The sequence below is a fragment of the Pteropus vampyrus genome, unplaced genomic scaffold (genome assembly GCF_000151845.1).
Source record: "Pteropus vampyrus isolate Shadow unplaced genomic scaffold, Pvam_2.0 Scaffold151, whole genome shotgun sequence".
Lineage (NCBI taxonomy): Eukaryota > Metazoa > Chordata > Mammalia > Chiroptera > Pteropodidae > Pteropus > Pteropus vampyrus.
The window spans coordinates 3156670-3184286 of record NW_011888932.1 but is presented as its reverse complement, the minus strand read 5'-3'; the positions used below and the strand labels follow the sequence as shown (position 1 = coordinate 3184286).

General features: G+C 34.4%; 1 protein-coding gene across 1 annotated transcript in view; it reads right to left on the bottom strand.

Moving 5' to 3' along the window:
• The window catches only part of RAVER2 (ribonucleoprotein, PTB binding 2), a 79556-nt gene that overhangs the window by 43823 nt on the left and 8116 nt on the right, over positions 1-27617 (bottom strand). The window contains exons 2-4 of the mRNA XM_023536229.1: positions 9871-10006; positions 6599-7068; positions 3754-3945 (exon numbers count right to left, since the gene is read on the bottom strand). Coding sequence (XP_023391997.1) covers positions 3754-3945; positions 6599-7068; positions 9871-10006 — 798 coding nt within the window. The remainder of the gene's footprint in view (positions 1-3753; positions 3946-6598; positions 7069-9870; positions 10007-27617) is intronic.

Sequence of the window (27617 nt, the reverse complement as noted above, 5' to 3'; positions counted from 1 at the left end):
GAAAAAAACCTAAAATGTCTAAATAATTATAGAAGAAAATTAAGTGGTAATCAATTTCCCTATGGAAGAGGCTCAAAGACTAGGTCTACATGGTTTAACATGTGAGATCTCTCAAACTTGCAAAGCACAGGCAACCCCATTTTACACAAGTTAATCCATAAAATAGAAATAAGACAGGAAAACATAAACATACTCATAAATACTGAGAACAAATTGATGGTTGCCAGATAGAAAGGGGGTTCGGGGACTAGGTGAACAAGGTAAAAAAGATTAAAAAGTACAAACTGACAATTATAAAATTAGTCACGGGGATGTAAAGTACAGCACAGGGAATGGAGTCAACAATATTATAATAACTATGTATGGTGCCATGTGAGTACTAGACTAATCGGGGGGGATCACTTCGTAAATTTCATAAATGTCTAACCATAGTGCTGTACACATGAAACTAATATAATATTGAATAGCAACTATAACTGAAAATTTTTAAAAAGGTAATGGAAAAAAAATAACTACTATTAAAAAATAAAACAGGGAGGGGAAAAACACTTAAATCATTTAATGGTGTCAGTGTTCTTTTGATTGTAAAAAATCAGAATGATGGAAAAACTTTAAGCATTTTTCACTTACGAGCACATCTGCCATATACCAAACAAAACTATCTAACCAAATAATGCATCAGGAAAAAGTCATTACTAATAGGGCTTATAACACAAGGATGGTTTAATATTAGAAAATGTATCAACATGATTCAGTACATTAATAAATTTAGGGAGAAATCACATGATTATCTCTTTAGCTGGATGAAAACTGATAAAGTTCGCTACCTATTTATGATTTTTTTTAAATTTTGGAAAACTTGATAAAGGATATATACCAAGAACACGTAGAGAAAAGCCAATGTAATACATTACTTTTGAGAAAATTTTAAGATTTCTCTCTGCCACTGATGTCTGATCACCAAGGGCCCCATATGCCGTGCTAAGGAATTTGAACTTATGCAAGCATTAAAGAATAATAAGCAAGAGAATGACATAATCCAATTTAAGGATGACAAAGATCACTCGTGTGGCTCTGTGGCAGATGGATCAGAAAGGGAAAGACTGATGGCATGGTGACTACCTAAGGGGTTATTTCAACCACTAAGGTGAGAGAAGATGAGATCTGAGTAACGAAGATGCTGATGAGTCTCAAGGATTTAAGAGACATCCAGAGGTGCAACTGAAAGGATTTTTAAAACATATTTGACATTTAGATTTGGGGGGTGAGGGAGACCAATCATGATTGAGTTTTTGGTTCAGGCAGTTTTAGTTCTGATGAACGGATGCCATATGTAGATATTACAGAACAGAGAAAAGCAAGTCTCAGAGAAAAATAGTTTTCCTTTGGAGATGCTGAAATTGAACTATTTATATAAGGTGGGATGTCTGATAATCATTTGGAAATATAGATTTAGTGCTTAGAGTAGTTTGATCCAAAAATATATGTTTGGAAGAAATCAAGGATAGGCAATAACTAAAGCCACTGGAGTATTTAAGAGGAAAAAAGTGAAAAGGCCAAATATAGAAGTCTGTTGATACCATGCCTTAGGGAAAAAGAAGGAAAAACGGGAAGGAACAGTTAGACAGGTAGGAAAGGAATGGTGTGGCAGAATTCAAGGTAGCAGAGGGTTTTAAAGGTTGCAAAGAGACCAAGCAATAAAAAATTGAAAAGCATCCATTTGACTTGAATGTTAAGAAATCCCTGTTAATCTTCATGAGAAAAAGATTCACTTGAATAGTTGTCGAGAGAGCAACTACAGTGCATTAGGCTGAGAGGGAAATGGGAAATGAAGAAATGGTGACGAGAGGGGCCTGACTGTTCCAGAAGCTCTACTCGTAAAGGAGAATACTAAAAAGGCCAGTATCTAGAGGTCTTTAAATTAAAGATTTGAGCATGTTCATGAGAAGATGGGAGAAGTGGAACAACAAGTAAAAAATACGAAAGATGAGGATCAAGATCCTTGAGGATGGAGTACATGTTCGCAAAGGCCTGCTTTGGCAGGAAGAAGTGTAGCTTTTCCTTTGTTTGCTTTGCTCAACGATGAATCATAAACGTATCTAATAGTGCCTAGAATGCAGCGGGTATCTAATAAGTACTTGTGGAATGAATGCTATTGAAGAGAAAAAGAAGTTAAAAAATAATGCGGGCATGTTTGGGGAGTAAGAGAAAAGCTGAATGAATGTGTCCAGCACATGACCTTTATATTTCTATAAAGTAAGAGCCATGATCATCTGACAGAAAGAAGGAGAAAGGCAAGAATAGCGTGAAAGTTTGAGATAGCTATTATGGAAAATGGAAAGAAGAGCGGCTAATGAGATATGAGCTAAAGTTTTGTTTTGGGACCAGCTACAAATATGTCATGCATTTGTAGTGGCATCAAGATGCTTAGCTGTTTTTGTTTTCTTCTAAGAGGAAATAGTGCCCTGGATGCAAAAGCAGGTGACTGGATGGATTCAGAATTGTAAACTGCAATTCCAATCCAACAAAGAGACAATTTAACCAAAGGCAATGAAGTTGATAGTGAAAGAATGGCCCAAGTAGTGAATTATGCAAGGAAGAATATGAAAATGACAGAAGAACCTAAGGGCGAACTAAGAAAAAAGGGGAAAGGGGATCTGGGACCAGAGGTAAAGTCAAAGAGGAGGGCAAGAGATATGAGACTAACAACAATCTCCTATCTGTTCCTCTCTCCCCTAATCTCTCTCTCTAGTTCATCTACAAACCACTTTCAGACTAATCTGTTGATAGCTTAACTTTGATCCTGTCACGACCTTGTTTATATACTTTATAAATTCCCCACTGCTCATCAAATTCAATCCAAATTCTTTGAGTGCTCAATAGTGCTCCTTGATTTGGCATCAACTGACCATTTTGCCATACATCCCTTTATACACTCAGTTCACCTAGACCACCTGCCACTTGTTGAGAATGCAAATTCACCTCATACTACTACCTAGGGTTTGACTACTCTCTCCCTTAAGGTTGCCAGATTTAGCAAGTAAAAATACAGGATGCCCAGTTAAATCTGGGTTTCAGATAAATGATGAATAACTTTTTAATGTAACTGTCTCATGCAAAATCTGTATTTATCTGGCAATCCTATCCTCCACCCCCATCAACACATTTCAAAACTGTACTTTAATGTCACACTCAAATGTTACCTTCATCATGAAATCTTCCCTGATCCCTTCAAAAGTGTATTTCTTCCTTCATTCAACCAACAAATATTTACTATGCTAAGTGCTAGGAGTAAAAACTGTGAAGAAGGAAAAGTCTCTATCAGTGTGTAACTTCCAGACCAGAGAAGTAAAGAGAGGATAAGAAGACAGAAGAAATAGCTACGATGTGCCATGTGAGCAAAAATGAAGCACGCATCTTCCTCTACTTGTACTATGGATACTTATGAACATAGTGAGAAAGAGGCATGTTACACTGAAAATTTAGAACAAAACGAGAACTCAAATATTTGCTGAATGAATGAAATTCCTTCAAAAAATTTCCTAAGATAATTAAACCTCACTAAACACAGTATCTTCTTTTGTAATAACTCTTGGCTTGATTTGACAGACACACCATTCGTCATTTTTTTAAAAGAAAAATATCTTTATGTAATAGAAATACAATGAAGGTCCAATCAATGGTCAATTAGTCTGGATAGATTAAAATGGTATTAAAATTTTTCTATATGCTAATAAAGAACAACAAACTTACCACATGCTGAGAGGCTATCAAGGCTGCTAATGTACTTCGCCCTGGTGCTCCTGGGGCACAGAAGGAAACTTGGACTTGGCTCCCCTTGATGGTCATACCGTCAGCTGCATGCTGAACCTCCTCAGCATGCTCTGCAGTGTTATATTCAACCACTGCAAAGCCACCAACATAACTACTTTCATCCTGTGCAAACTAATATAATACATTTTGTTAAAAGGGAATTCTATTATTTAGTTAAAATATTTATTTACAGTATCTAATTTTCAAATTCAAGAACAAATGTATCAGAGCATGATGATGGAGAAACAATGTGTTCTTTCTAAAAGTTTAATAGTTGCTTAGATGCAAGATGATCTTGGAAGACAGGATGACAAACAAGATTCTGTCATTTCTTTTTAATTCTTTGATTTTCTAATTTAATAGTTGAAGCCCAAATGATAATATTACCAATGTATTAAGAAACATATGTAACTGATAATTTGTAGGAAAATATGGGGATACAATAATTAAAACTTTCTTTAAAATAAATTCACCAGATACATGGACAATGAAACATACTAAAACAATTATTTGACCACATATCTCTGTAAAATAAAGTTTGCATTTATCAAGAGAAGAAAGGTAGGAGGAACCATATTCAACTTTTATTTCAATATTTCAGGCAGACCGCAGGAATTTGGTCAAGTATACCAAGCAAATCTTATTTGGGAAAACTATGTCCCAGGTTTATTAAAATACCATATGCAACACACAACCTTTATTTCTCAATATGCCCTAAATTGCTAAAATGCAGAACTTAATTTATTTCTAGTCACCCACCTGTAAGAGTGAAAAGGAAGATACTAAAGTCCTGGATCTGTAAAGACTGGTACAAAGAGCAAAAATAACAAAATAAGGCACTAAAAAGTTTCTAAGTTTTGAATATGTCTGAATTATCTCAAACATATTCATGCTGTTAAGTGATAAAGGAGATAAAATTCAGCTTTGCATATCTTTGAGAGACACATCTACAAAACTTCTATTTGGATTTGGCATCTCATAAATTAATATTACAGTTATTTATAGTTTGTTTTCTCTTATTTTTGAAACTTAACTTTCTTCTGCTTTCTTGTACAGTTAGATCAAATATCTATTTTTTCCTTCACATTCTTCCTTCCTTTTAAAATTGTCCTCAAATATCTTTTTCTCCATAAAACTTTTTCCAATTATATGGGAGAAAAAGAAATATCTACCTTTTACGAATATTCTCCTACCATCCCATTCCTCTTATAATCCAAACCAGATCTTAAAATCAGATTTGTAAAAAGCCATTAGCCTCTTTGGTCTCTTTTGATCACAGAAGAGACTGTGTCTTCAATATAGTCTATGCCAACCTACCAAGCGGAATAGCCTGAATTTAACGGATCCACTGATAAGTGGTTTTTACTAGTCTTTTAAAACATTTTTTATTCCTGGTTCATTATGATAATCTTCATGTCTATATGAATAAAAATATTTAAAATCTTTCAAAAGACAAAATCATCTAAGTGCACAGCATCAGTAGTTTTAAAGTTTTAAAGGCTATTTCAGTTCAATATGAAAGCCATTCAAATATATAAATGGTTTGACTTGTGATCTAGTTACATTTTCCGTTATTTTGAAATATTTTAATGGAAGCTAAATGGTCACAGATATTGTAATAAACATTTTTTCTATGAGTTGACAAGCTAGACTAGATAACCTCTCAAGTCTCTTCAACTCTGAGATTTGTAATTCAAATACAATTTGTGACAAATGGCTTTTCCCCTCACATTTGTTTCAAAGGCATCAACTAAAGCTACGAAGAATTATGTGTGGCTACAGGATATCACTATACAACTCTTAGTAACAAGAATAGTACATAGATAAGACAATCCACTTTCAATAACAGCAAAGGTTAATAAAAAATTCGTCACAAAATTTTATAAAGCTCTTGGATTTTTTTTTGATGGTTAATATATTGGGATTAGAAGAAATGAAATTTAAGAAAAAGTAAGATGGCAGCATTAATCATGTGTGTGTGTGTGTGTGTGTGTGTGTGTGTGTGTGTGTGTGTGTGTGTGTTTATATCTCTAACTCCAAACTTCCTACTGCAATTGTAGAGACTAAACACATGTATGGTTAAAGAAAAAAGCAGGGGGCGGTGGGTATAGAAGGTAAGAAGAGAAGGGAAGCAAGAGAGAGTTCATCACTTGCTGTCAAACATTTATAACAGAAGTTATATATAGTATGCATTTTTGTCTATTTAGTAGAATATATTTAAACTTATTATGATAAAGTACTTGAAAACTCTTCCCAGTGTTGTCAGTTTTCGGGATCTTCCCTAAATATCTCATTTACCATGACCCCATTAAGATACAATTATACATTGTTTTTAAACCTCATTATACTTTTCTATCTTCCATTAAATCACTCTTTATAGAGGATTTATAATTATTTGGTTACTTGTCAGTCTAGTCTTCAAAACCATGAGGTATTGAGAAAGCATCTTTCTATTATTGATATGTCTGACACTTAGCAATATAGTGTCTGGCACAGAGAAGGTGATAAAGAAAATTTGGATGGACGAATGGATTAATGAATAAATGGCCTAATAAATGGATAAAATAAGAAGGTGACTAGCGATACATTTGCTAAGACATACTTAACTATGTAACAAGATAGTTTGGTCCATCGACAAAAGGAATTGACATTAAAGCCTTCATTACAGACTAAAGTAGAATTAGATTATCCATTGTGATAATCACAGGGGTAAATTTGTGAGTGCATGCAGGATACATATGTAGATATTTTTAAATATTTCAAATGATATCTTAGAGATACATACCTGGCAAAACACAGGTTTATGGATACTGGAAAAAAACTGCAACAGCTCCTCCGAATCCCTGTAGTCTCTAGGGAGTTTATCTATACAAAGGCACTTAGAATGAATGAGCTCTGCGGCTAGTAGATTAACATCCATCCATTGTGCAAAGAGAGCTGATGCTCCCAACTGTTTGCCCAATAGCTCCAGTCTAGCCTTAGCAGCGAAATCTTTTTTCATGTATTCCACAAATCCATAGCCTTTGGAATGGCCAGTAACTTCACTGTAGACCAGAAAACATCTCTCGATATTTCCATAAGCACGGACAAGTTCTTCAAACTCTTCTAATGTAAACGAAGTGGGCAAGTTTGTAATACACAGCAAAGCATCTGTTGGCTGCAGCTGGACTATTAAGTCTTTTCCTCGAAAAGAATATTGATGAAACATTTGAATTGCATTCTGGGCTTGTTCCCCATTCAATAAGGTAACAAAAGCTGGAAGATAATAAGTGAATTTTCTAAGCCAGTGTTTTAAAACTTTTTAAACTATGACACAGTAAAAAATACATTTTATGTCTGTGACTCAGTACACATTCACATATAGTTTCAAAACAAAAGTTAACACTTCTACCATATGCAACGCACTCTGATATTTTCTATTTCACTTCATTGTTTTTTAATGCTACCATCCCCACTAAACTAATATCATGACAAGTAACTTAAATTAAAAATATAGAAATTATATCAGTTCCACTATAAGATAATACAATATTGAGTATTGTTTTTAAGTTTTGTAATCTTTACAAACTACATACAGATTTTATTTTTCTTCCAAGCAATTAGTAATACAAAATTTTAGGAAGCCTTAAAACATTTCTTTCTTCCTACAGTTCTAAAAGACCTTATTTGATAACGAGGACCTAAAAAACAAAGGAATAGTGAAAAAGACACCAAAATGCCCAGAGGAAGACAGTTCTTTCTCTACGTCATGATTCCTTAAAATCAGATTAATTAGAGTGAAACAAATATACACGTACACAAATTTTAGAATGCTTTTTGGATGAATAATATGGTATGAAAAAATCACAGGGTTATAATACTGGTAGCTTAACCTCTTTGCAAAAAAATAAAACAAAATCTGTCTTGTCTACCTAATGAAGTTGTTCTAGCATCCAGCAACAAATACATATGACGATTTCTAAAACTGAAAACATGATACAAATATAAGGTTCTAAATCAATGAAATATTAAATACATTCTTATCTGATAAAATTTTAAAAGTTTAAAGCTCTGATTAAAAGACACAACACAGAGCAATCCACAGATTGCAAATAAATTGCTCCCCCCTCTCCTTCTTCTCTGTTTGGAACATACTACAGTGACGTTGCTCTATGAGCATTTAGCATACCCAAATTCAATTAGCACATGGCAAATAGGTACATAGCAAGAGAGAAAAAAAACTCTTTTTAAAGGATTTCAGTTGTTTTGATTCTATGCCTTTTAAATTTTGTTAGGTTAAGACCAGAATTAATTTTCTCCACTCTTAAGACCCTTCTGAATACTCCTCCTGATGCACCATGAATTATGAGGTTTATCATGTTAGCTAATGGGAGCAGCACTACTCCCGGCCCTGTGTAAGCTGTAAAGACTGTTACCTCTACTCCCTTTGTCAACATTCAGTAACACTAAATTTGTATATAACATATAACCCAGTAATTCGCTTATGGAGAAACAGCTGCAATTTATTAGAAGACAATTATAAGGATATTCATTGCAGCATTATTTGAAATACTGGATAAGTTAAAGCTTCCTAAATGCTTTAACTTATTCCGAAATCAGTAATGGATAGATTTATCAATGTTGATAAATTCACAGGACACAATAATCTGTAGTAATTAAATCAATGAACTAGAGCTATATGTATCAACATGGAAAGATGTGAAAACAAGGTTGAGGTAAAAAAAAAAGTTGCTAAATGAAACATATAACAGAATACCATTTATGTAAAGTTTTTTTTTAAAAAAAAAATCAAGAACAACACCATTAGTTTTTTTTTTTACATATAGTAAAATTACAGGTTATTAGTCAAGATATTGTGGTAACAAACAGCTCCGCAATCTCACTGGCTTAACAAAAGGGTTTTTCTGTTGTTGTTTTTGTTGTTGTTGTTCATGCTACATAATCCATGCTGAAAAGAAGAAAGAAAGGAAGGAGGCTTTGCTCGTCACAGTCGACCTGGGACCTAAGTTGAAAGAAGTCCTGCAATCTGCCTCGTTTACTTTAGCAGGAAGAAGGATAAGAATGAATCACATGGCTCTGAAATCTTCCATCCAGAAGGAATACATGTCATTTCTGCTCACACTTCATCAAAACACATATCATATGTCCACTCCTAACTTCAGAGAGGATGGAGAACTATCTTACCTCACGCCCAGAAGAAAAGAACAAGAATCTGTGAACAGCTCTAATAACTACCACCATATAATGACAAAGTATGGAAAGTATGTACCAAGTTCATAAATACTTGCCCCTAGGTAAGGAGGGAGGGAAGGAATGGAATCAGAGACAGGTAGAAACTGAATTTCATTTTTATCTGTAATGTTCCTTTTATAATTTTTAAGTCAGAAAAAAAATAAATGCAGAATTCTTGACCATACTACCAGAGATTTTTATTCAACAGATCTACATTAGGGCTCTTGCAGGTATGTATATATTTAAAGGCAAAAAATATCTTTTAAAAACATTTTTAAAATAAAATATTTTTATAAAACATTTACTAATTTGGGAATGGTTGTGTATATAGTGGTTATATCATCTTCCATGCTTTTCTTACTTTTTTACCATCTCAAAAATGTTTTTAGACATTTACATATCATATGAACACAGAGGAAATAATCTAGTTTAGTCTTTTAAAATCACAGATATACTAATACCCAGAAAAATTAAATGATTTTTCCAATTTTCCCAGCTAAGGTCAAATCACACAGTGTGCTAAGTCCAGTAATATATTATTAAAATTGAAGGATACCAAGCCTATAAAGGATATTCTTTATAACACATTACATATAGAACATTCATTATAAATATTCATAAGGCTCTAGTAATACCATATTATGTGATTAAAATTTAGGAAACCAACATTACCTTCAGAAAATAAATTGTATGAGTAACATTTATATAATTTAATGCTTAAGAATTTCAGAGATTAGCTTAAGAACTAAAAGGTACTATACTGTTTTGTTTTATAACTATATATACAATCAAAATGGAAGCAGATGCTTAGAACTGAAATCTTACCTGTTCGCTTATTTCTGTCCACGTAACAATACTTTAACTCATAATCTTGTAATAAATCATGAACTTCCTGAAAGAGACAAAATATGAATTCAATTAATACATAAGTGCAGTTAGTGGATAATCCAGCTGTATTAGTCTATCAGGTTCACCATCACCACTCTCCACCATGTAAAAAGTCTTCCATGCATCTCTATTACTTATTTAAATTAAAGGCATTCAAGGCCCACCAGACATAGCACCAATCTACCTCTCCAGATACAGCTCCAATACAATCCCTACACATTCCCATATTTCCACTCAAATGAATGTTCAACTGTCTCATGAGTATACCACACACAGTCCTTATTCTGTACTTCGGTTTACACTGACACCTTGATCTAGCATGGGACAAACATACCATTAGAGCTTCCAAACTTCACCTCAAATCACATGCATCCTTTGAAATCCCAGCTCAAATGTTCTTCCATGAATCTTTTTCCAGTTCTTTTCTATAGAACATGACCTCTCTCACCTCTGTGCTAATAATGGTCATACTTTATTTATGCCTCTCTTATAGAAAAAATATTAAACATTTCTGTTTGTGTATTACATACTAAGTTTTTAACAAGTAACAAACTTGTAGATGATTGTAGTACCAGCATGGAGAATAAATAAATGTAGACTGCAAACCTAACTTAGAGATCCCTGGGTATGAAAACAATTAACCACCAAGACACGGTATGTAGTTCAGTTGATTCCCCAAGATGTTTACACTGGCATGCTAGTTCATACTGCTTCATTATTAATCCCGTCTGAACTCGTTTCTTCTGATTTCTTAACTTCCATTCACCTTGGGGCCTGAAAAAGTAGATTTCTATCCCTAATCCTTGCTGTTAAATTGACAATGCTTGGATAAAGGAACCATATTCCATTTCTCATATATTTGTACATTACCTGTATAGCTTTGCATATACTAGGCACTCAAATAAACATTAAAGTGAATATAATTATTTTTCAATAAATTGCTATTTGGCCTTGAAAATTTTACTCATAACACACAACAGACAGTTATTATTTTTTAAAGGAATTGGACTATCACATCGGTGGACATTCTGATCCCAGCCAACCTGTTCTATATTACAAGTAAATAAACTAAACATACAGAAATGTTACTTTGTTAAGTTTACAATCGACTTAATTCAATAATAATTCTTAAAACTGCCATTATTATAGTTAGCATTCATTTAGCTTTTACTAGATACCAGAGCACTGAACTTATCCCTTTTATTAGAAATCAGGAAACCAGAGCAAAGTCAACTTGCCAAAGTCAAATATTTAGTTACTTGCTGAATGAAGAAGATTCACCAATCAGTATGGTTCCAGGGACCACATTCTTAATTTCTATGCCATACTGCTAATTCTTTCCAGTATTAATTAAAAATAGTAAACTATTACTAATAGTTACAAAAACGATACCACTAATGCCCTAAGAAAAGATCATATGGAAATGGAAATAAGAGGGCAGTTACGAGTTGAGAAATACTTTCCCTTTTAAACCAACGCAAGGAAAGAGGAAAAGAGTGATATGATAGGTAAGTATCAAAACAATGCTGGGTGAAAAAAAAAAAGGGAATCACCTATGATAAGAAAGATAACCAAGGTAAAGTTGATAATTCAGTATTCCTTATTAGTAAGTCAATATTAGAAATGCTTTAAACTACATATACTTAACAATTTTGTAAAAGTTTGATGAATTATATTGTAATGTGATCAATATACAAATTAGTTTATACATTAAGGTACTTTTTTATATTTTAAGCTTTTTTCTTTATTGAAAAGCTTTTCTTGGACTTAAAAAAAACAATACTGTATTCTACATCAAGACCATGTTAACTCTCTCAATAGCATAACACATAGATCTTGCCAATCAGCTATGTTAATACTTTATGTAGTAGGTGACACGGTTTTGAAGACATCCAGTGTATGCTTCTAATTGCATCGACTCTAATCTCTCATTTCACTAGTTAACAGCTGTCAAATGCCAGATAAAGAAAGCATGATACTGCTCTTCGCATTATCAAGTACCCGTAAACAAATGACATGTTACTCCTTCAGCTAAGGGAATTACCCGAGAGAGATCTCAAGTTTTCAAAGAAATTTTATTTTTAAAACATTCATATTTCTAATCATGGTTTTTCTATATCTCAGATGCGGGATGCAGATTTTGCCAACTGAGAAACTTTACAAAGCTTCCTGCAAAGAAAAAAATGATTATTTTTCTCCATGCCCTGGTTTTGACCCAGGCAAAAGTGGGTCACCCCTCAATTTGAGCCTTGGTAAGTTGGCCAAATTAAAAACTTAAAACCTGAAAGAGCCCTAACAACCGTTTGCCAAAATTCTACTATGCTCTACCACAAAGAACCAAAAGGACTAAAATTTTATCTCCCTATACTAATCCAGATTTATGACATTTCTATTAATTTACAAGCCAAATTTAAGGAACAACCCAGTATTTTTGATGAAAACGTTTTGTTCTCTAACTGGCAATATTGCTTATAGATTTCTTACAGTAAGATGAGTTCATCAAAATTGATACTATTAGATAGCTTTAGTAATCTATTTCCAGACCAAATTCACTATCACTCCCTTGAATTAAATGAAAAATTTTCCACATATGAAATGTCTCCTGGGCAGAGGATCAATAGCTTTCAAGTCAAACCAGTTAGTCAATGACACTGCAAGGTTAAATAACTTTTGTTCCAACTGTTGTGGACTTCTCTCTGAATGACACCCAGCCTTAGTTTTAAACCTGAATCACAATGTCTTCTAAGCCCTTCACAGACTTTTCACACAAAAGTTTTTTTCTAAGAAAGTCTTTCATAGATTAAAACGCTTTTCTAAATTCTTTCAAATTTCACTTTTTAAAATAAAAAAAGAGAAACAAACACTTGATTTTCTTTAAAACTTTTAAGGGATTTGATAATATGAAAATATTAGCTGTAACATATATTAAGTTCTGAGTCATAATAATGAAATAAGCACCCAGGAGCTCACCACCAAACTTAAAGACTAGAACACTAGTAACATTGTTCCATCGACTTGTTTGCTAGCCCATCTCACCACTTTCCCCCATAGCTGGGGTTCCTGACATAGGTATGTATCCCCAAAAATATGTTGTTTCTCAGCTTTATAAAAATGGCATTATGCTATTTTTAATCTGTCTTGCTTTTTTATACTTAATATAATGTTTTAGAAATTTACTCATGTTACACGTGGCTGTTCATTTATTCACTACTGTTTGATATTCCATTCGGTACCTAAAGTATGGTTTATGTATCTACTTTTCTATCAATGACTATTTAATTCGTTTCTAGGTTGCTGTTTGGCTACGTGTGTGTGCGTGTGTGTGTGTGCGTGTGCGTGTGTGTGTGTGTGTGTGTGTGTGTGTATTTAAAACTACTATCACATTCTTATAAATTTTACATTCATATTTCGTTGTGTTCATATACAAGAATTTCTGAAGGAATGAAATTCATGGGCTGTAGACATGCAAATGATCTTCTTTACATAAAAATGCCAACTTATTACTGTTTATGTTCCCATCAACAGTACATTAAAATCTCACTAAGCCATATAAAATTCTACCTCATTGTGGTCTTAATTTGTATTCACTTGATTAACAAGGTAGAGCACTGTGATGGTCTTATGTATCAACTTGGCTATAATATCCACTTATTTTATTAAACACTAATCTATGTGTTCCTGTGAATGTATTCTATAGATTTGGTTAATATCTATAATCATTTTACTCTAAGTAAAGGAGACATCTCAGATAATGTAGGTGGGCCTCATCCAATCAGCTGAAGGCCTCAAGAGCAAAAACAGTTTTCCCAGAGAAGAAGAAATCTTGCCTCAAGACTGCCGCATCAACACTTGCCTGAGTTTGTAGCCTGTTATGCCTTACAGATTTTGGACTTGCCAGCTTTCTCAGTCAGTCAGTCAATCAATTAATCAATCTCTATATGTGTGTCTATATAATACAAATCTACATGAATACAAATATTATACATACTCTGTTTCTCTGAAGAATTCTCACTGATACAGCCATCTTTTCATGCTTAGTTGCTGTTTATTTCCTCTTCTGAGAAACATTCACTCATTTCTAGCACCCATTTTTCTATTGTGTTTGTCTTTTATTGACTAGAAGGTTTTTTTTTTTTCTCCCAAACATATTCTGAATACAAATCCTCTGTTGGAAACTATTTTCTAAATGTATTCCCCTAGTATATGATCTGTCATTTTGTCTCTTTGTGAGTTCTTTTGGAGAAGTTTTTCATTTTAATAAAGCCAAATTTATCAATTTTTTTCTTTACAATTTGTGTTCTTTGTACCTTTCCTACTCAAGGTCAAAAAGCTATTTTGTCTTCCTTTAATTTTTAAGTTTTCCTTTGACTTACCAGTTTGCTTATCAGTTTTTAGTCAGGTTAGAGTTTAGTCAGTTGGAGTTAGCCATGTTATACTAGCTACAATTTCTAGCACAATCTTGAATACAGGTGATTCTTGTATTGCTCCTAATCTCAGGGGGAAAGTTTTCAATATTTCACCACTGAATATGACTTTTAGTTTTTCTAGATAATCTTTAGTTTGAGAAAGTTATGTTCTATTCTTGTTTGCTTTAAGTTTTTATTGTGAATGGGTATAAAATTTTGTCAAACATTTTGAGGTCTGATCTTCATGCCAGTAATCTCCAAATTCTTATTTCCACCATAAACGTCTCTTCTAGGCTCCAAACCTATATACACTATTGCTTGCTTGGAACTGCATTTGGATGAACTACACCAGATAATATTTTTTTCTTTGGTCTAACATGGGGCCTATAATACTTTTTGTGATACCAGATGAGTAAATGTAGTGTCAATTTTAACTTGGCTAAATTTTTAACAGCTTTTGATGTAGCTGTTTTCCTGAAAAGTTAATTTGAATAAGCAGCTTTTTGCTAGGGGAACATTATGACCTGGCCTAAAAAAAATTAATAAACTTTCATGGGTTTTTTTATTATTATTATTAGCAGTATAATAATATATTACTGAGTGCTTACTTTATTCTAGGTACTTTACAGACATTATCTCTTTCAATCCTAACAACTTGATGAGCTGGATTTTAAAGGTGAATGTTAATATTCAGATTTTAAAGATAAGGACACTGAGGCCTAAAAAAGCGACTTGCACAGACAGTATGTGATGAATCTGGGATTCAAACCCAGGTCAGCAGACTCTACAGCAAACACAATGAACTATTATGCTATATTGTGTCTTAAGTATCACCAGTGCAAAAATAAAGTCTATGAAATATTTACATTCCTAAAGCTTACTGCATCACTGGCCTCCTAACCTTAGAATGTGAAATAACAAAATTTGAGAGATAAAAACAAAAACAACATAATTTTACTTTCTGACAGATAAAAATATGATTGCATCATTCCCTTGTTTAAATATTTCAATGAATTCTCACTTCCCTTAAAATAAAATCCAAACTCCCTAATATGGCTTTGAAACTTATAATCATCTGGTCCTGCTTATGTGCCAGTTTTATACTGAATTACTATCCCTCTAAACTTTATGCCTCAGCCGCAGTGAAGTAGCTTTTGGCCATCCTTTATCTTGTCTTCAGGACTTGGTACATCTTGTTACCACTGCCATGAATATTCTATACTTTTCTTTTCCCTACCATTCATTTAGCTACCTTCTCACCCCCTTGATCTCAGCTTAGATGAGTTTCTCTAAGGAACTTTTTTGAATCTCTGAGTATGGATTAGGTATCTTTTCCTTGTGCTTCAATAGCATTTACTTTCCCCAGCACAACACTTATATGCCTCTCATGTTTTTTAACTGCTTATATATCTGTATCTCTATTAGTTTGTAGGCTTAGCAATGACGAATAACACACATCTGCCATATTCATAAACAATATCTAGTGTAACATCTAGCAAAATTAGACCTTCGATATTTGTTAAATGCATTAATATTCGTTTCCAGATTGCTTTTTTACTCCAACGCAGGTTGTTTCTTTTTTTTTTTTTTAGATTATTTTACAATCTTAACATAAACCAATATATGTTTAAAGTGCTCAAAAAGAAAAAAATTGAAAATATGCTTTCTTTACACTAACCTAACACACAGCTCACATCTTCAATTAATATTGTATATCTAGTGGTTAGAGGTTCTCCTTGAGCAGTTTTTGCTTTGTGGATGTCCCCAAGAAGAGCAGTTAAATTTCCAGTAGATAGATTTAGATAATCACCCCTCCCAAAGAATAACCATACATAAATCACTATCTCTTCTGCGACATGCAAAATTTTTTATTTCAAATATCACCTGGATATACTACTGTATTAGGTTTCTATTGCTGTTCAACAAATTAAACTGTTTATAACAACACTCTTTTATTCTCTCACAGTTCTGTAGGTCAAAATTCCAGGCAGGCTCAAATCGAGAGTCTCTCAAGGCCAAAATCAAGGTGTTAGGCAGGCTGCACTCTAATCTAGAAGCTCTAAGCAAAAATATACTTCCATTCACTGAGGTATTTAGAATTCAGTTCCTTGTGGATGTAGGACTGAAGTCCCTGTTTTCTTGCTGGCTATTAGCTGGAGACTACTCTCAGCTCCTCAAAGTCTTTGTGTGTGGCCCATTCTGTCTCCCAACCCAGTACCAGTGTATCAAATCCTTCTTGTGCTTCAAATCATCTGACTTCTCCTTTTGCTGCTAGCCTGAGAAAACTGTTTTTAAAGAGCTAGTATGAGTAGATTGGGTTTATCTGTAGAATCTCCCTTTTGGTGTCCCTAAGTCAACTGATTAGTAACCTCAATTACATCTGCAAAAATCTCATAATGTAACATAACAATTACACATGTGAGACCTTGTCACATTCATGGTTCCATGGATTAGAAAGCTTGGGAGGCATTTTTAAAATCCCATCTACTACAAATTACCACTAATAATAAGTATCATTTAGCAGCGGTCCTCAACCTTTTTGGCAACAGGGACCAGTGCTCTTATGAGAAACTAATGCCTGATGATCTGAGGTGGACTGAGGTGATGCTAGTGATGGGGAGTGGATGCAAACACAGATGAAGCTTCGTTGCTTGCTCGCTGCTCACCTCCTCTTGTGCAGCCTGGTTCCTAACAGGCCACGGACCAGTACCAGTCTGCGGCCCGGGGGTTTGGGACCCCTGGTTTACTGTATATTTACATATACTTTACACAAAATATCTTATTTAATATTTCAGGTTTCAGAACTTGAGCAAAGTGAGGAGGATATTTGCACAGAAGAAAAACCCAGCACAGAATGTCAGCGCTCAGGCAAGGTGAGAAGGCCTTCTGGCCAGTGGAGCAGTACAGGAGGATGGAGCCTAAGTTGCACAAGGTGGGCATTTGAATGGGGGATGGTGCAGCCATCAGCAGTGGTGATGGGAAATGTATTACATAAAGGGAGATTGTTCAAATAATGTATTCAGGATAACAAATACCAGGTTTTTCACTGTCAGAAAAAGGAGTGACAAATCTGGAATGGGAGAAAACTATAATGAACTCTATGGTACTGGATTATAATTTGATGTATCAGTGTGAACTCATTACTTTTGATAAATAAATTGAGAGAGAAAAATGTGTAAATGGACACATATATGTATGTGTTCTCTAGTTTTGTCTACTAAGAAGACCCGAGAGCACTGACATTTTAATGGCAATGAGTACAGCTAACTCCCAGATCTTGGCATATTTTCCCCTAAAAGAAACTGGGCACTGTAATAGTCATCTAGGGCGGCCATAACAAAATATCACAAAGTGGGTGGCTTACACAACAGAAACTTATTTCCTCACCATTCCGGAAGCTAGAATTCCAAGATCAAGGATCTAGTTGATCTGATTTCTAGTGAGGTCTTTCTTCCTGGGTTGCAGATGGCTACCTTCTCACTATATCCTCACATGACCTTTCCTTGGTTCTTGTGCACAGGCAGGTGGAGGTGGCATAAAGCACAGAGAGAGAGTTCTCTGGTGTCTTTTCTTATAAGGGGAGTAATCCTATCTGATCAAGGCCCCACCTTTATGACCTCATTTAATTACTTGAATGGAGTCCCTGTCTTCCAATATAGCCACACTGGGAGTTAAGGCTTCAACTTATGAATTTGGGAAAACACAAACATTTAGTTTATGAAACAGCTGATTCCAAGGCTGGAGCACAGAAAGTACAAAATAAGCTGCAACATCTTGTTATGTCAAAGACAAAGGAAGTACTCAGTGAATGATGGGGACATGTTAAAAGGACATAGGACACATAAGATCCTTCCCTTAAGTATGTGTTGGAATTAGTGACTTGTTCCCAAATAATAGTGAATGAGAAAAATAGTGTTTTACAAATGCAGCAGGCATCACCTTAAGCAAATGATCAAGGTTGACATCGCCAGTGGTAAATCATGTCATGTACCACTAAAGTGATATAATCATACATATAGTTCACCTCTGGAATTCTTCCCAAAATTCTATAACTCTAATCTCTCATTAAAAAAAAAAGTCACACAAACTCAAACTGAGGAGCATTCTAAAAGATATCTGAGCAAACTGTCAAGATCATGAAAACCAGAAGAGACTTGAGAAACTGGTACAGAATGAAGACTTAAGATACATGATGACTAAACGCAATGTGTCACCCTGGACTGGATCCTGGAACATGAAAAGGACATAAATAAAAACACAAATGGAATCCACAGTCTGCAGTTCAGTTAATAATAATGTACCAATATTAATTCTGTAGTCTAGACTAATGTACCTTGGTTATGAGAGATGTAGCATTAGGGGAAACTAGATAAAGAATATATAGGAACTCTATGTATACCATCTTTGTAACTTTTTTTGTAAATCTAAAATTTTTTCAACATTAAAAATTTATTTAAGAAGAGGACACAGGGGCCAGTTTGAAGATGCTTCCACTGCCCAAATGTAAAACAATTTAGGCATCAAAGTAAATACTCGTAGTAATGCAGGATAACCCATAGAACATGGGAAACTATGACCACACTTTTGATATAAATTAATAAATGCATAAATTGAACATATGACAGGGAATAGAATATTTACAGTCTTAAAGTATCTCCCCTCAAAATCCTTATTACAAAGAGGAAACCTGGAGAAGTCTTGCATATACTACTTTAATGAACGTCAATCAAAGTGATCGGAGTTAACTATCAACAGTGAGACAAATCTAAAACATGCACCACCCCGTGATATCCCTGCCAAGGATATACAACTTGAATCTAATCATGAAGAAATGTCAGACAAAACCAAATAAGAGGATATTCTACAAAGTAAGTGACCTGTAATCTTCAATAGGGTCAAGGTCGTAAAAGTCAAGGAAAACCTGAAGAGTTATTCTAGACCGAAGAAGACTAAAGAGACATGATGACAAAGTACACAATATGATTCTGAACCAGATCCTTTCATTGTAAAAAGACTGTGATAGGACAACTGGCAAATCATAAACGCCATCTGTGGATTAGATGGCAGTATTTTAACTTTGATGGTAGTAATGTGGTTATGTTGGAGACTTTGTAAGAAATACACAATAAAACACTCAGGGTGGTAGAGCATCAGGTCAGTACTCACTCTCAAACAGCTCAGGAAAAAAAAGTTCTTTCTATGGTACAGTCATGTGCTGTATAACGACATTTCAGTCAACGACGGCCCACATACACGATAATGGTTCTATAAGACTATAATGGAGCTGAAAAATTCCTCCTAATGACTTGGTAGCTGTCCTAACATCTCAGCACGATGCATTAATCATGTGTTTGTGATGCTGGTGTAAACAAACCCACACCGTGTGCTGCCACTTGTACAAAAGAATAGCACTTACAATTATGTATAGTACACAATATACGATAATAAACAACTGTTCCTGGTTGATGTATTTACTATACTATACTTTTTATCGTTAAAGTGTACTCTTTCTACTTATAAAAAAAAATTCGCCGTAAAACAATATGCAGTGTTGCACCTGTGGCAGCCTCCTACATCTCATGTTTATGACTCTTGATCGCATCATTTCTCTTGTGCTTGATTTAATCTTGTGTTGTCTTGTACAGTAACATGCTGTACGGGTTTGTAGTCTAGGAGCAATAGGCTATACCATATAGGTGCGTAGTAGGTTTGTGTAAGTGTACTCTGTGATGTTTGCACAATGACAAGATTGGCTAATGATACTTTTCTCTGAAAGTATCCCCCTCCTTAAGTGGTGCATGACTATACTTACAACTCTTCTGTAAGCTTGAGATTATTTGAAAACTTAAAATTTCCCAGATTCACATGTTCTTGTTTATTGCCATTACTTCAATTCTAGATGAGGTGGCAAAAAAAAAAAAAACCCACAAGGTATAAAGGCAGTGAAATGAAGACTAATCTGGAATCAAAAGCAAGTAGTTAAACTTGCAGGTAATAAAAGATACAAAGTCCAGGAAATAAAGGCAAGCCAGGAACTGCAAGCAGATAATCACTGTAGTGTGGGAAGAAATATAGAAAAACTGAGTAGCTGGGGCAAAGCGGGTGAAGTAGAGTGGGCTGGGTGGAAGGGGGTGGCAGGAAGAGAGGCAAAAGTTATGCATACAGACACAGGCTTAAATAAATTCAATGAATCCTAAATTTGGCATTCAAGTGCTAACAAATGTTTAAGAGAAAGCTTCAAACATACATGCAAAAAATGTACCAGCATAGCGAAGAAGAAAATAAATTCCCAAATCTAAAGATAATGATAGTAAATAAGCACAAAGTTAAGCCCCAAATGCCTAGAAAACAAGTTTAGAGACTTACAATGAGTTAGGAACTCACAAATCTAACAAAAGATACTTATTGTGAAGAACACTGAACAACACAATGGACAATAGTCTTAATGTGTTTTAACAAGAAACATTCTTTGTATTAATCTCTGACTTTCAATAAATGTTAAAAGAGAATTTTATACTGTAATTCCTTGTAAACCTCTTAGAAAAAATATTTGGGGGGCATCTACTCTGTACAAGACACAGTACCTAAAGTGTCAGTCATGTGTGCTGGGTGTCAAGAGAACAAGGAACTTTTACATCAAATGTCAATTGATATGGATGACTTTTTTAGAAAGAAAATTAAGGAGCCTAATTTATATTTCTGCCCAGGTAAATCGTCCCACCTATACCTAAGTGTAGCCCATAGCAGTTTCTAAAAAAAATTCTTCTGAAGAAGCAGCTTAATTTCAGATCTGCTCAAGAGATCCATACTCAGGTGAAATCCCAAAAACATGATGAAAATTACTCTGGCTTAGAAAGGCACTTCTCAACCTACGTCTACAATCCCCAGTGGCATCAAGGGTGAATTCCAAGAGATCCATAATCTCTTGAAATTAATGCAAATTTTTGTGTGCCTATGAATATTAGTGCTTTTCTGGAGAGATGGCTTGCTGCTTTCAACTTACTCATAAGCCATAAACAGTTGACTGAATAAATAATTTTGAGTGAATGGTATAACTTCACTGCCAAAAAAAGAACAGAGTCATACAATGCAAAATTTGTTCATCTTACAAACCAATCCTAAGAACTGGCCACGTGCCAGACACATTAACAGAAGTACAGCATTTTAGAACAAAGTAGGTGGGTATCCCCTTCTGTTTTAAATTTCCCTTGGAACAATGTGTCAGGTTCTAGGTTAAACACTGGTGACACAAAGGTAAATATATGATCCCTGTCCTTTGAAACACTTACAATACAGTGTGCATGGAATTACAATTATAATACAGTGTAGGATAAGAATATCAGCTCTGGAGTCAAATAGACATTAGTTCTCCACGCTACCACTAATTAGCTGAATGACCCTGGGCAAATTGCTTGATGTTAATTTTGCATCTTTGTGTTCCTATCAGTAAAAGAGAATAATAAATTCTTATGGCTTTGAAATGAGGATTCAATATAAACAAAATATAATGTATAGTAGCTGGTGACAGTGGGCACCCAGTAAACAAAGGTTGTTATTTTTATTACAGTTATCTAAAGGAAAGAATTTTGTTCAGTCTGAGGGATAACGGGAAGATCTCAACTAGACAACCATGCTCAATTTTGGGTGCCACATTTTAAGAGATACAATGACAAAGTGGTAGTGGGGTATGTTCAGAGAAAAATAGAGACGACGGTGAGGAAACTGGGGCTCATGTCCTAAAAGTAAGTGGTTTGAAGAAACTGAAGTTATAAGTTAAAAAAGAAACTACTATAAATTCTCTATATTCCTGGAGGGGAGAAATTGAATCAAGATATCAAAATGTCAAGGAAATAAATTTTACATATTCAATATAAATAAGAAATTTATAACAAAGAAAGCTGTCTGAAGATGGAGTAGGATACCTTATAAAGCACTGATTTCTTTGAAACTAAAGGTGTTAAAATGTGCTAGAATTCATGTGTTGAGGACTGATTGTAAATTGGATTCGTGTCGAGACTCACTTAACCTAACAGCCAAATAAAAGTCCTAGGCTTTTCTGTTATACCAGGTTGAAATAATCAGCATGGCCAAGGAACTACCACAGACTGGCACAGGTCCAGGCCGCTATTCATATTTTGCCCAATTCCAATGGCAAAAGGGAAAAATTCTGTTTGTTGGTTTATGTCACCCCTTCAAATGGGGAGAGATCAAACCCACCTAAATCATCTAGTTGCTAAATGATGAGGAAGGGGTAGGTCCTCACAGGAAAATCTGGGTGCTATTAGGAAAAACAAGAGGAAGAACGGAGACTGGGTAAACAATGGTATCAGAATCTCAGCAAGAAATAGACTGCACATTCGACAACTAAGTCACTGGAGAGAATTTGCTGAAGAGACTACCTACAAAAATGTAAAGAAATCCTAAGGCTGGCAACTACCTCCTACAACCTCTAGGCCTAAGTAGGCAAGGTGAGTTACAAGTGGGAAGCTTAGTCCCATGGTGAGGGCCTCTGGAAAGAAATTGACCTTTGAAATAGGAAATAGCCAAGCCACAGTAACCTGGTAGAGAGGCAGCTGAGTGATAAAATGCTCCACTCTCTCTCCTCCACCTTTTGATCTCTCACTAGTGGTTCTGGCCAAACGCAACTGGAAACTAGAAGATGAGAAAACCTTGTTAGTGTAATTCATAGTTCAGGTTAGCTTCCCAGGACACCAGGTGAAAAAGGGTAGAGACAGATCTGGAGGGTCAAATGGAAGATACCAGCACAGCAAGCAAGGACGACCCTCTGCAGATAATCATGAGCCAAAATATAGAGTTCTAGGTGGTTTGATCATCCCACTTTTCACACATTACACCTCTCAGTGCACAAGGTCCCCTTAGAGTAAGGTAACTGCTTCTTTAGGAAAACAAAATATAAACAGAGCCAGGGTCCCTAATAAGCAATTTTAGAATCATTAAATTTAGATAATTTGTTTTCTTCATTTACATTGTTTCATTTATTTGCCTGTTTCAGCTGGGCTAAGTACAGTTAAGCGTAAAGCTTTTTGCTCACAGATAATAAGTCCAGGAAGACCCTAAGGGCCACTAGCTATAAGGTAGAAAAGATAAGAATTAAGAGATAAAACTCAGAGGGTTAGTGATAGGGACCCCTTTTGCAAGAACAGCCTTCAGTCAGAGTTGATCTCATGTAATGCTTCCCTGATCTTCTGAATCTTGTTTATTTAAAGAGCAATTCCCTTAAACACAGCCCTTTCTTGAGGCTCTGACATAAGACACAGGGGCATCCATCAATGATTTGACACTGGGAGAGTCTCTGTTCCTGCATAAAGCTCATTCGATGTTATGGTATTATTTAATCTTACATTTCAGAACCATCATAACCTAAATAGATATTAAAATGCTAGCTGGCAAAACTAAATGCCACCTACCATAATCTTTCTATGGGAAAACATGTTCCAAGTCCAAAAAATAATTTGTAAGTATAACCCATTTATTAATTAAGAAATGGTCTATAAATCACCTGAGGCTACTTTGAACTGCCGTTAACATCCAGCACTGTGATGCTAACCACAAAGTATTCCTCTTCTTGAATATGTTTTCAGAGCAGAGAACAACCATGGCTAAAACAATTTTCAAGAATATCTGCCAAGACTAAAAACTTACAGAGCCAGTAGTGTCCCAGAAATCTAGAAGTATATTCCTCTAGCAGCTTTCAGAGTCTTTGTTACAATGGAAAGAGGATAATAAAATAAACATAAAATAAGTAGAACCCATAATGCAATTCAGATCAACTACATTAGAAGAGAAAGTATAATATAACTTTTACGTAGTATAAACTATACTAAGAAAAATAACTTTGGAAGCAAAACGACATTCTCGATGGAAAAAAAAAGAATAATTTCAAAATGTGAAAACAACCCAGTATTGTCAGAAAAAGTGGTAAATAATTAGCCCCACTTTAAAAAGAGGCAATAATTACTAAATGTTCTTAGAGAAAGTAATGTATATTTTTAAATCCCACAGTTAAAGAACACAGAACATATGAGAAAATTCTATTGGTTTTTGACTAATATAAAAGAAAAATGGGAATAAATAGTTTTAAAAAAGAAAATCAACCAGAGTTTACTACATTTGGTGGTTATTCTAAAAAGTATTTGGTTGATAATGCTATGCTTTCTAATGGGGCTCTGTGAATTAACTATCAAACTTCTCAATTAACTACCATAATAGAGTACTTTGAAATGAAAGCTAATAATACACAAAGTGAGACAACAGAATGTTTCTTCTATTACTGATCTTGGCTGTTAGCCCTAAGCACTTCACATTTTTTTTCTAATTACACAATAACATCTCTTTCAGATTTTAAAATAAACACAAGAAAAAAACACATGTGCACACATATGACATATAAGAAAAAAAACCAGTGAACTCAAGCAACATAGGAAATAAACGGCACTGTTGTCTCTATTTTGAAACCCCAGTAACAATACTATTGAAATGGAACAAGGTCAACCATAAAAAGTAAACAATTTTGAGAAATGCAGTAAAAAAACATATATTAGGGCATTACCTTAACTAACCCAAATTCTAAATTCAGAGTTGCAAAAGACTATTCACACACATGGCTATTCTGAATTAAGAACCAGTGTTCACAACATCGTTATTATTCACTATAAATAATTACAGTAATCATAAATATTATTGACAATAAACTAATCACTATAATCACATTCCAAAACACTGACATTCAAAGACTGAACTATAAATATCCAAACCATGGTGGTATGGAAGACTTGGGGATCCAGGAATCTTGATAAAACTACAGAAGAATCCATTGCAGGACAACTAAGAAATGAGGCTGGGGCCAAGTTACAAAATGTCTAGAATCTTAGATTTCTATCCTATCATGTCTTGCTTTTTAAATGAGGTCTACTTCATGGAAATATAAGAGTATGAAAAATCATATATTAAATAGGGTAGATTCTCTATAAGTGCCAAGTTTATGAAAAAAAATTTAGAGGAGTTAAACAAGTCACTGTTTTTACATTAAATCCACTTTTACTAGAACATAAAATTAATATAAATTTTTCAGACAGAAAATGAAGCTTCAAAGCAATTTCACTCTTGCAGAAAGCTAATTCAGGTTCATTACTCTTCACAGTTTGAAGAAAAGAGACAAATTAAACGATTTGAGGAAAAGTTTGAGAGGCAGTGATAGGAATCTGGAGTCAAAGTTTTTTTGTTTGTTTTTTAAAGTAGGAGAGTGATATCAAATTTGTGCTTTGAGAAGCTCAAGGGAAGTAGTAAGCAGGATGGGCTACAACATAAAAGAACAATAACGGTAGGTGAAAAAGAGAAAATTTGTAATAGCCTGTTTAAGAAATGAAAAGGACATGAACCAGAGCTGAGGCTTATGAGAACATACAGGGCTAGGAGGATTTGAGAAAGCACAGGAGGCTGACCAGATAGTGCCTGACTGCACTATTCAATGAGACAGCTTTTGAGAACTTACAAGTATAAAGGTGTTCATTTTTTCAGAGCTAGTATTTCTGTAAGGTACTTGATATACATCTTTAAAAGCTCCCACTTACTTTCAATGCACCTTCTATTCACGGGAAATGTAAAGATGTAAGATGCTATTGTAAATTGCTATATACCAAAAATTAAAATTTGAGTAAGATTTACAAAAACTATGTTGTAATAACTGAAAAGTAGTAACTTTAAAAAACTATTACAGTAATTTCATAATGAGTAGTTTAGCCAGGTGACACCAGCTGAAAGGCACAAAACAAATTTAAAGTAAAACCTTCATTAGTAAGTTGACAGTACAATGCAGCCACTAAGGAAAAAAAGACATTAGCATCGTTAAAAGATAAAATACCAAAATCCTTGTGGTAAAGATAAAATACCAAAATTCATGAAAATATTACGATGAAAAAAAGCAGATGAAGTAAAGGTCAACTTTACTGGATCAATAAAAATAGCAATTCTCAATAAGTAATCTAAAAAAAGACTATTTTAATTGCTTTTAGAAACTAGCATACTTTGTTCTATTCCACTTATTTATGTAACACAGATCACTGAGTTATAATATAAAATATAAAAAACATTTTATTACAGAAATCATTAAACTGCTAGGACAAGTCTGAAAACTAGTCTCTAGGTCCTAACAACTTTTTTTTTTTTGCTTCTAGATGAAACTCTTTAGCTCTCAAAAACATGGCATAAGAACTTAACATAAAAATTTAAGATACTTTATGGCAGTAAAAGACTCATCTAGACTTACAGATCTTATACAAAGTTTATTCCATAGTTTATGCTCGCTACCTTAGAGGGAATCTGAAGATGCTGGCTAAAAATAAATTCATAACAGAAAAAGAATATCTCAAAAATACAAATCAGTGTAATTCTCATAAAACCTCTTTGCATCACAAACACCAAGTTATTAAAACTGCTCCTATTATTAGACCCTTTGATATATATTTTTTTCATGTCTCTCAAGAAGGGAAATGTCTAAAATTTTGGATCTAAATATTTTCAGAATGCAAGGAAATGTGATAAAAATGGTTAACATTCTACAAAGGAAATCAAGGCACATCCATCTCTCTTCTCCTAGATTGTCTACATGCACAGCTGCTATTTCTTCAATTTGCTTTTTTAAATACTGTCATCTGCCTCTTCCAAGCCTCCCTCTTCCTGGGCTCCCTTGCTCTCCTCTATTTGCGTGGGCAGGGGGAAGTTGCTGCCATGAAATCGGTCCACTGCGAGTGTCCTTAAAGGTAACAACACAAAACATTACCTGCCTGATGGGAGGTGGACAATTATAAACAACTGAAAGAGGGATGAGATATACAGTACTAAGAGAGACGGTTTTACATTGATTTTAGAAACAAGATGGCCCCTCATGCATAAGGGTTATAAGGTTATATGCTCGCATTTAGTGAGTGGCTATGTGAGGTCTAATTACACAGTGATGAGGCATTAGTCTCACGTATCTTACTTAGGGTAGAACTGCCCTGCAATTATCAATATCCAGCCCACTTGAAATTTCACGCATCCCCGTCACAGGAAGAACTACATGAGTTAGCCCAAATCTACAACTACCAGGACAGTCCACCCTCCCCATCCACACAAAATATATAAATCCAAGTTACAAGTGAAATAAATCTAGACAATTAAGACACTGTCACGAATCAAAGAAATGATCTCATTTTCTTTGATTCAAACAAAAATGCATAGGTATACATATGCATAGAAAGAGGATAATATCCCATGTTA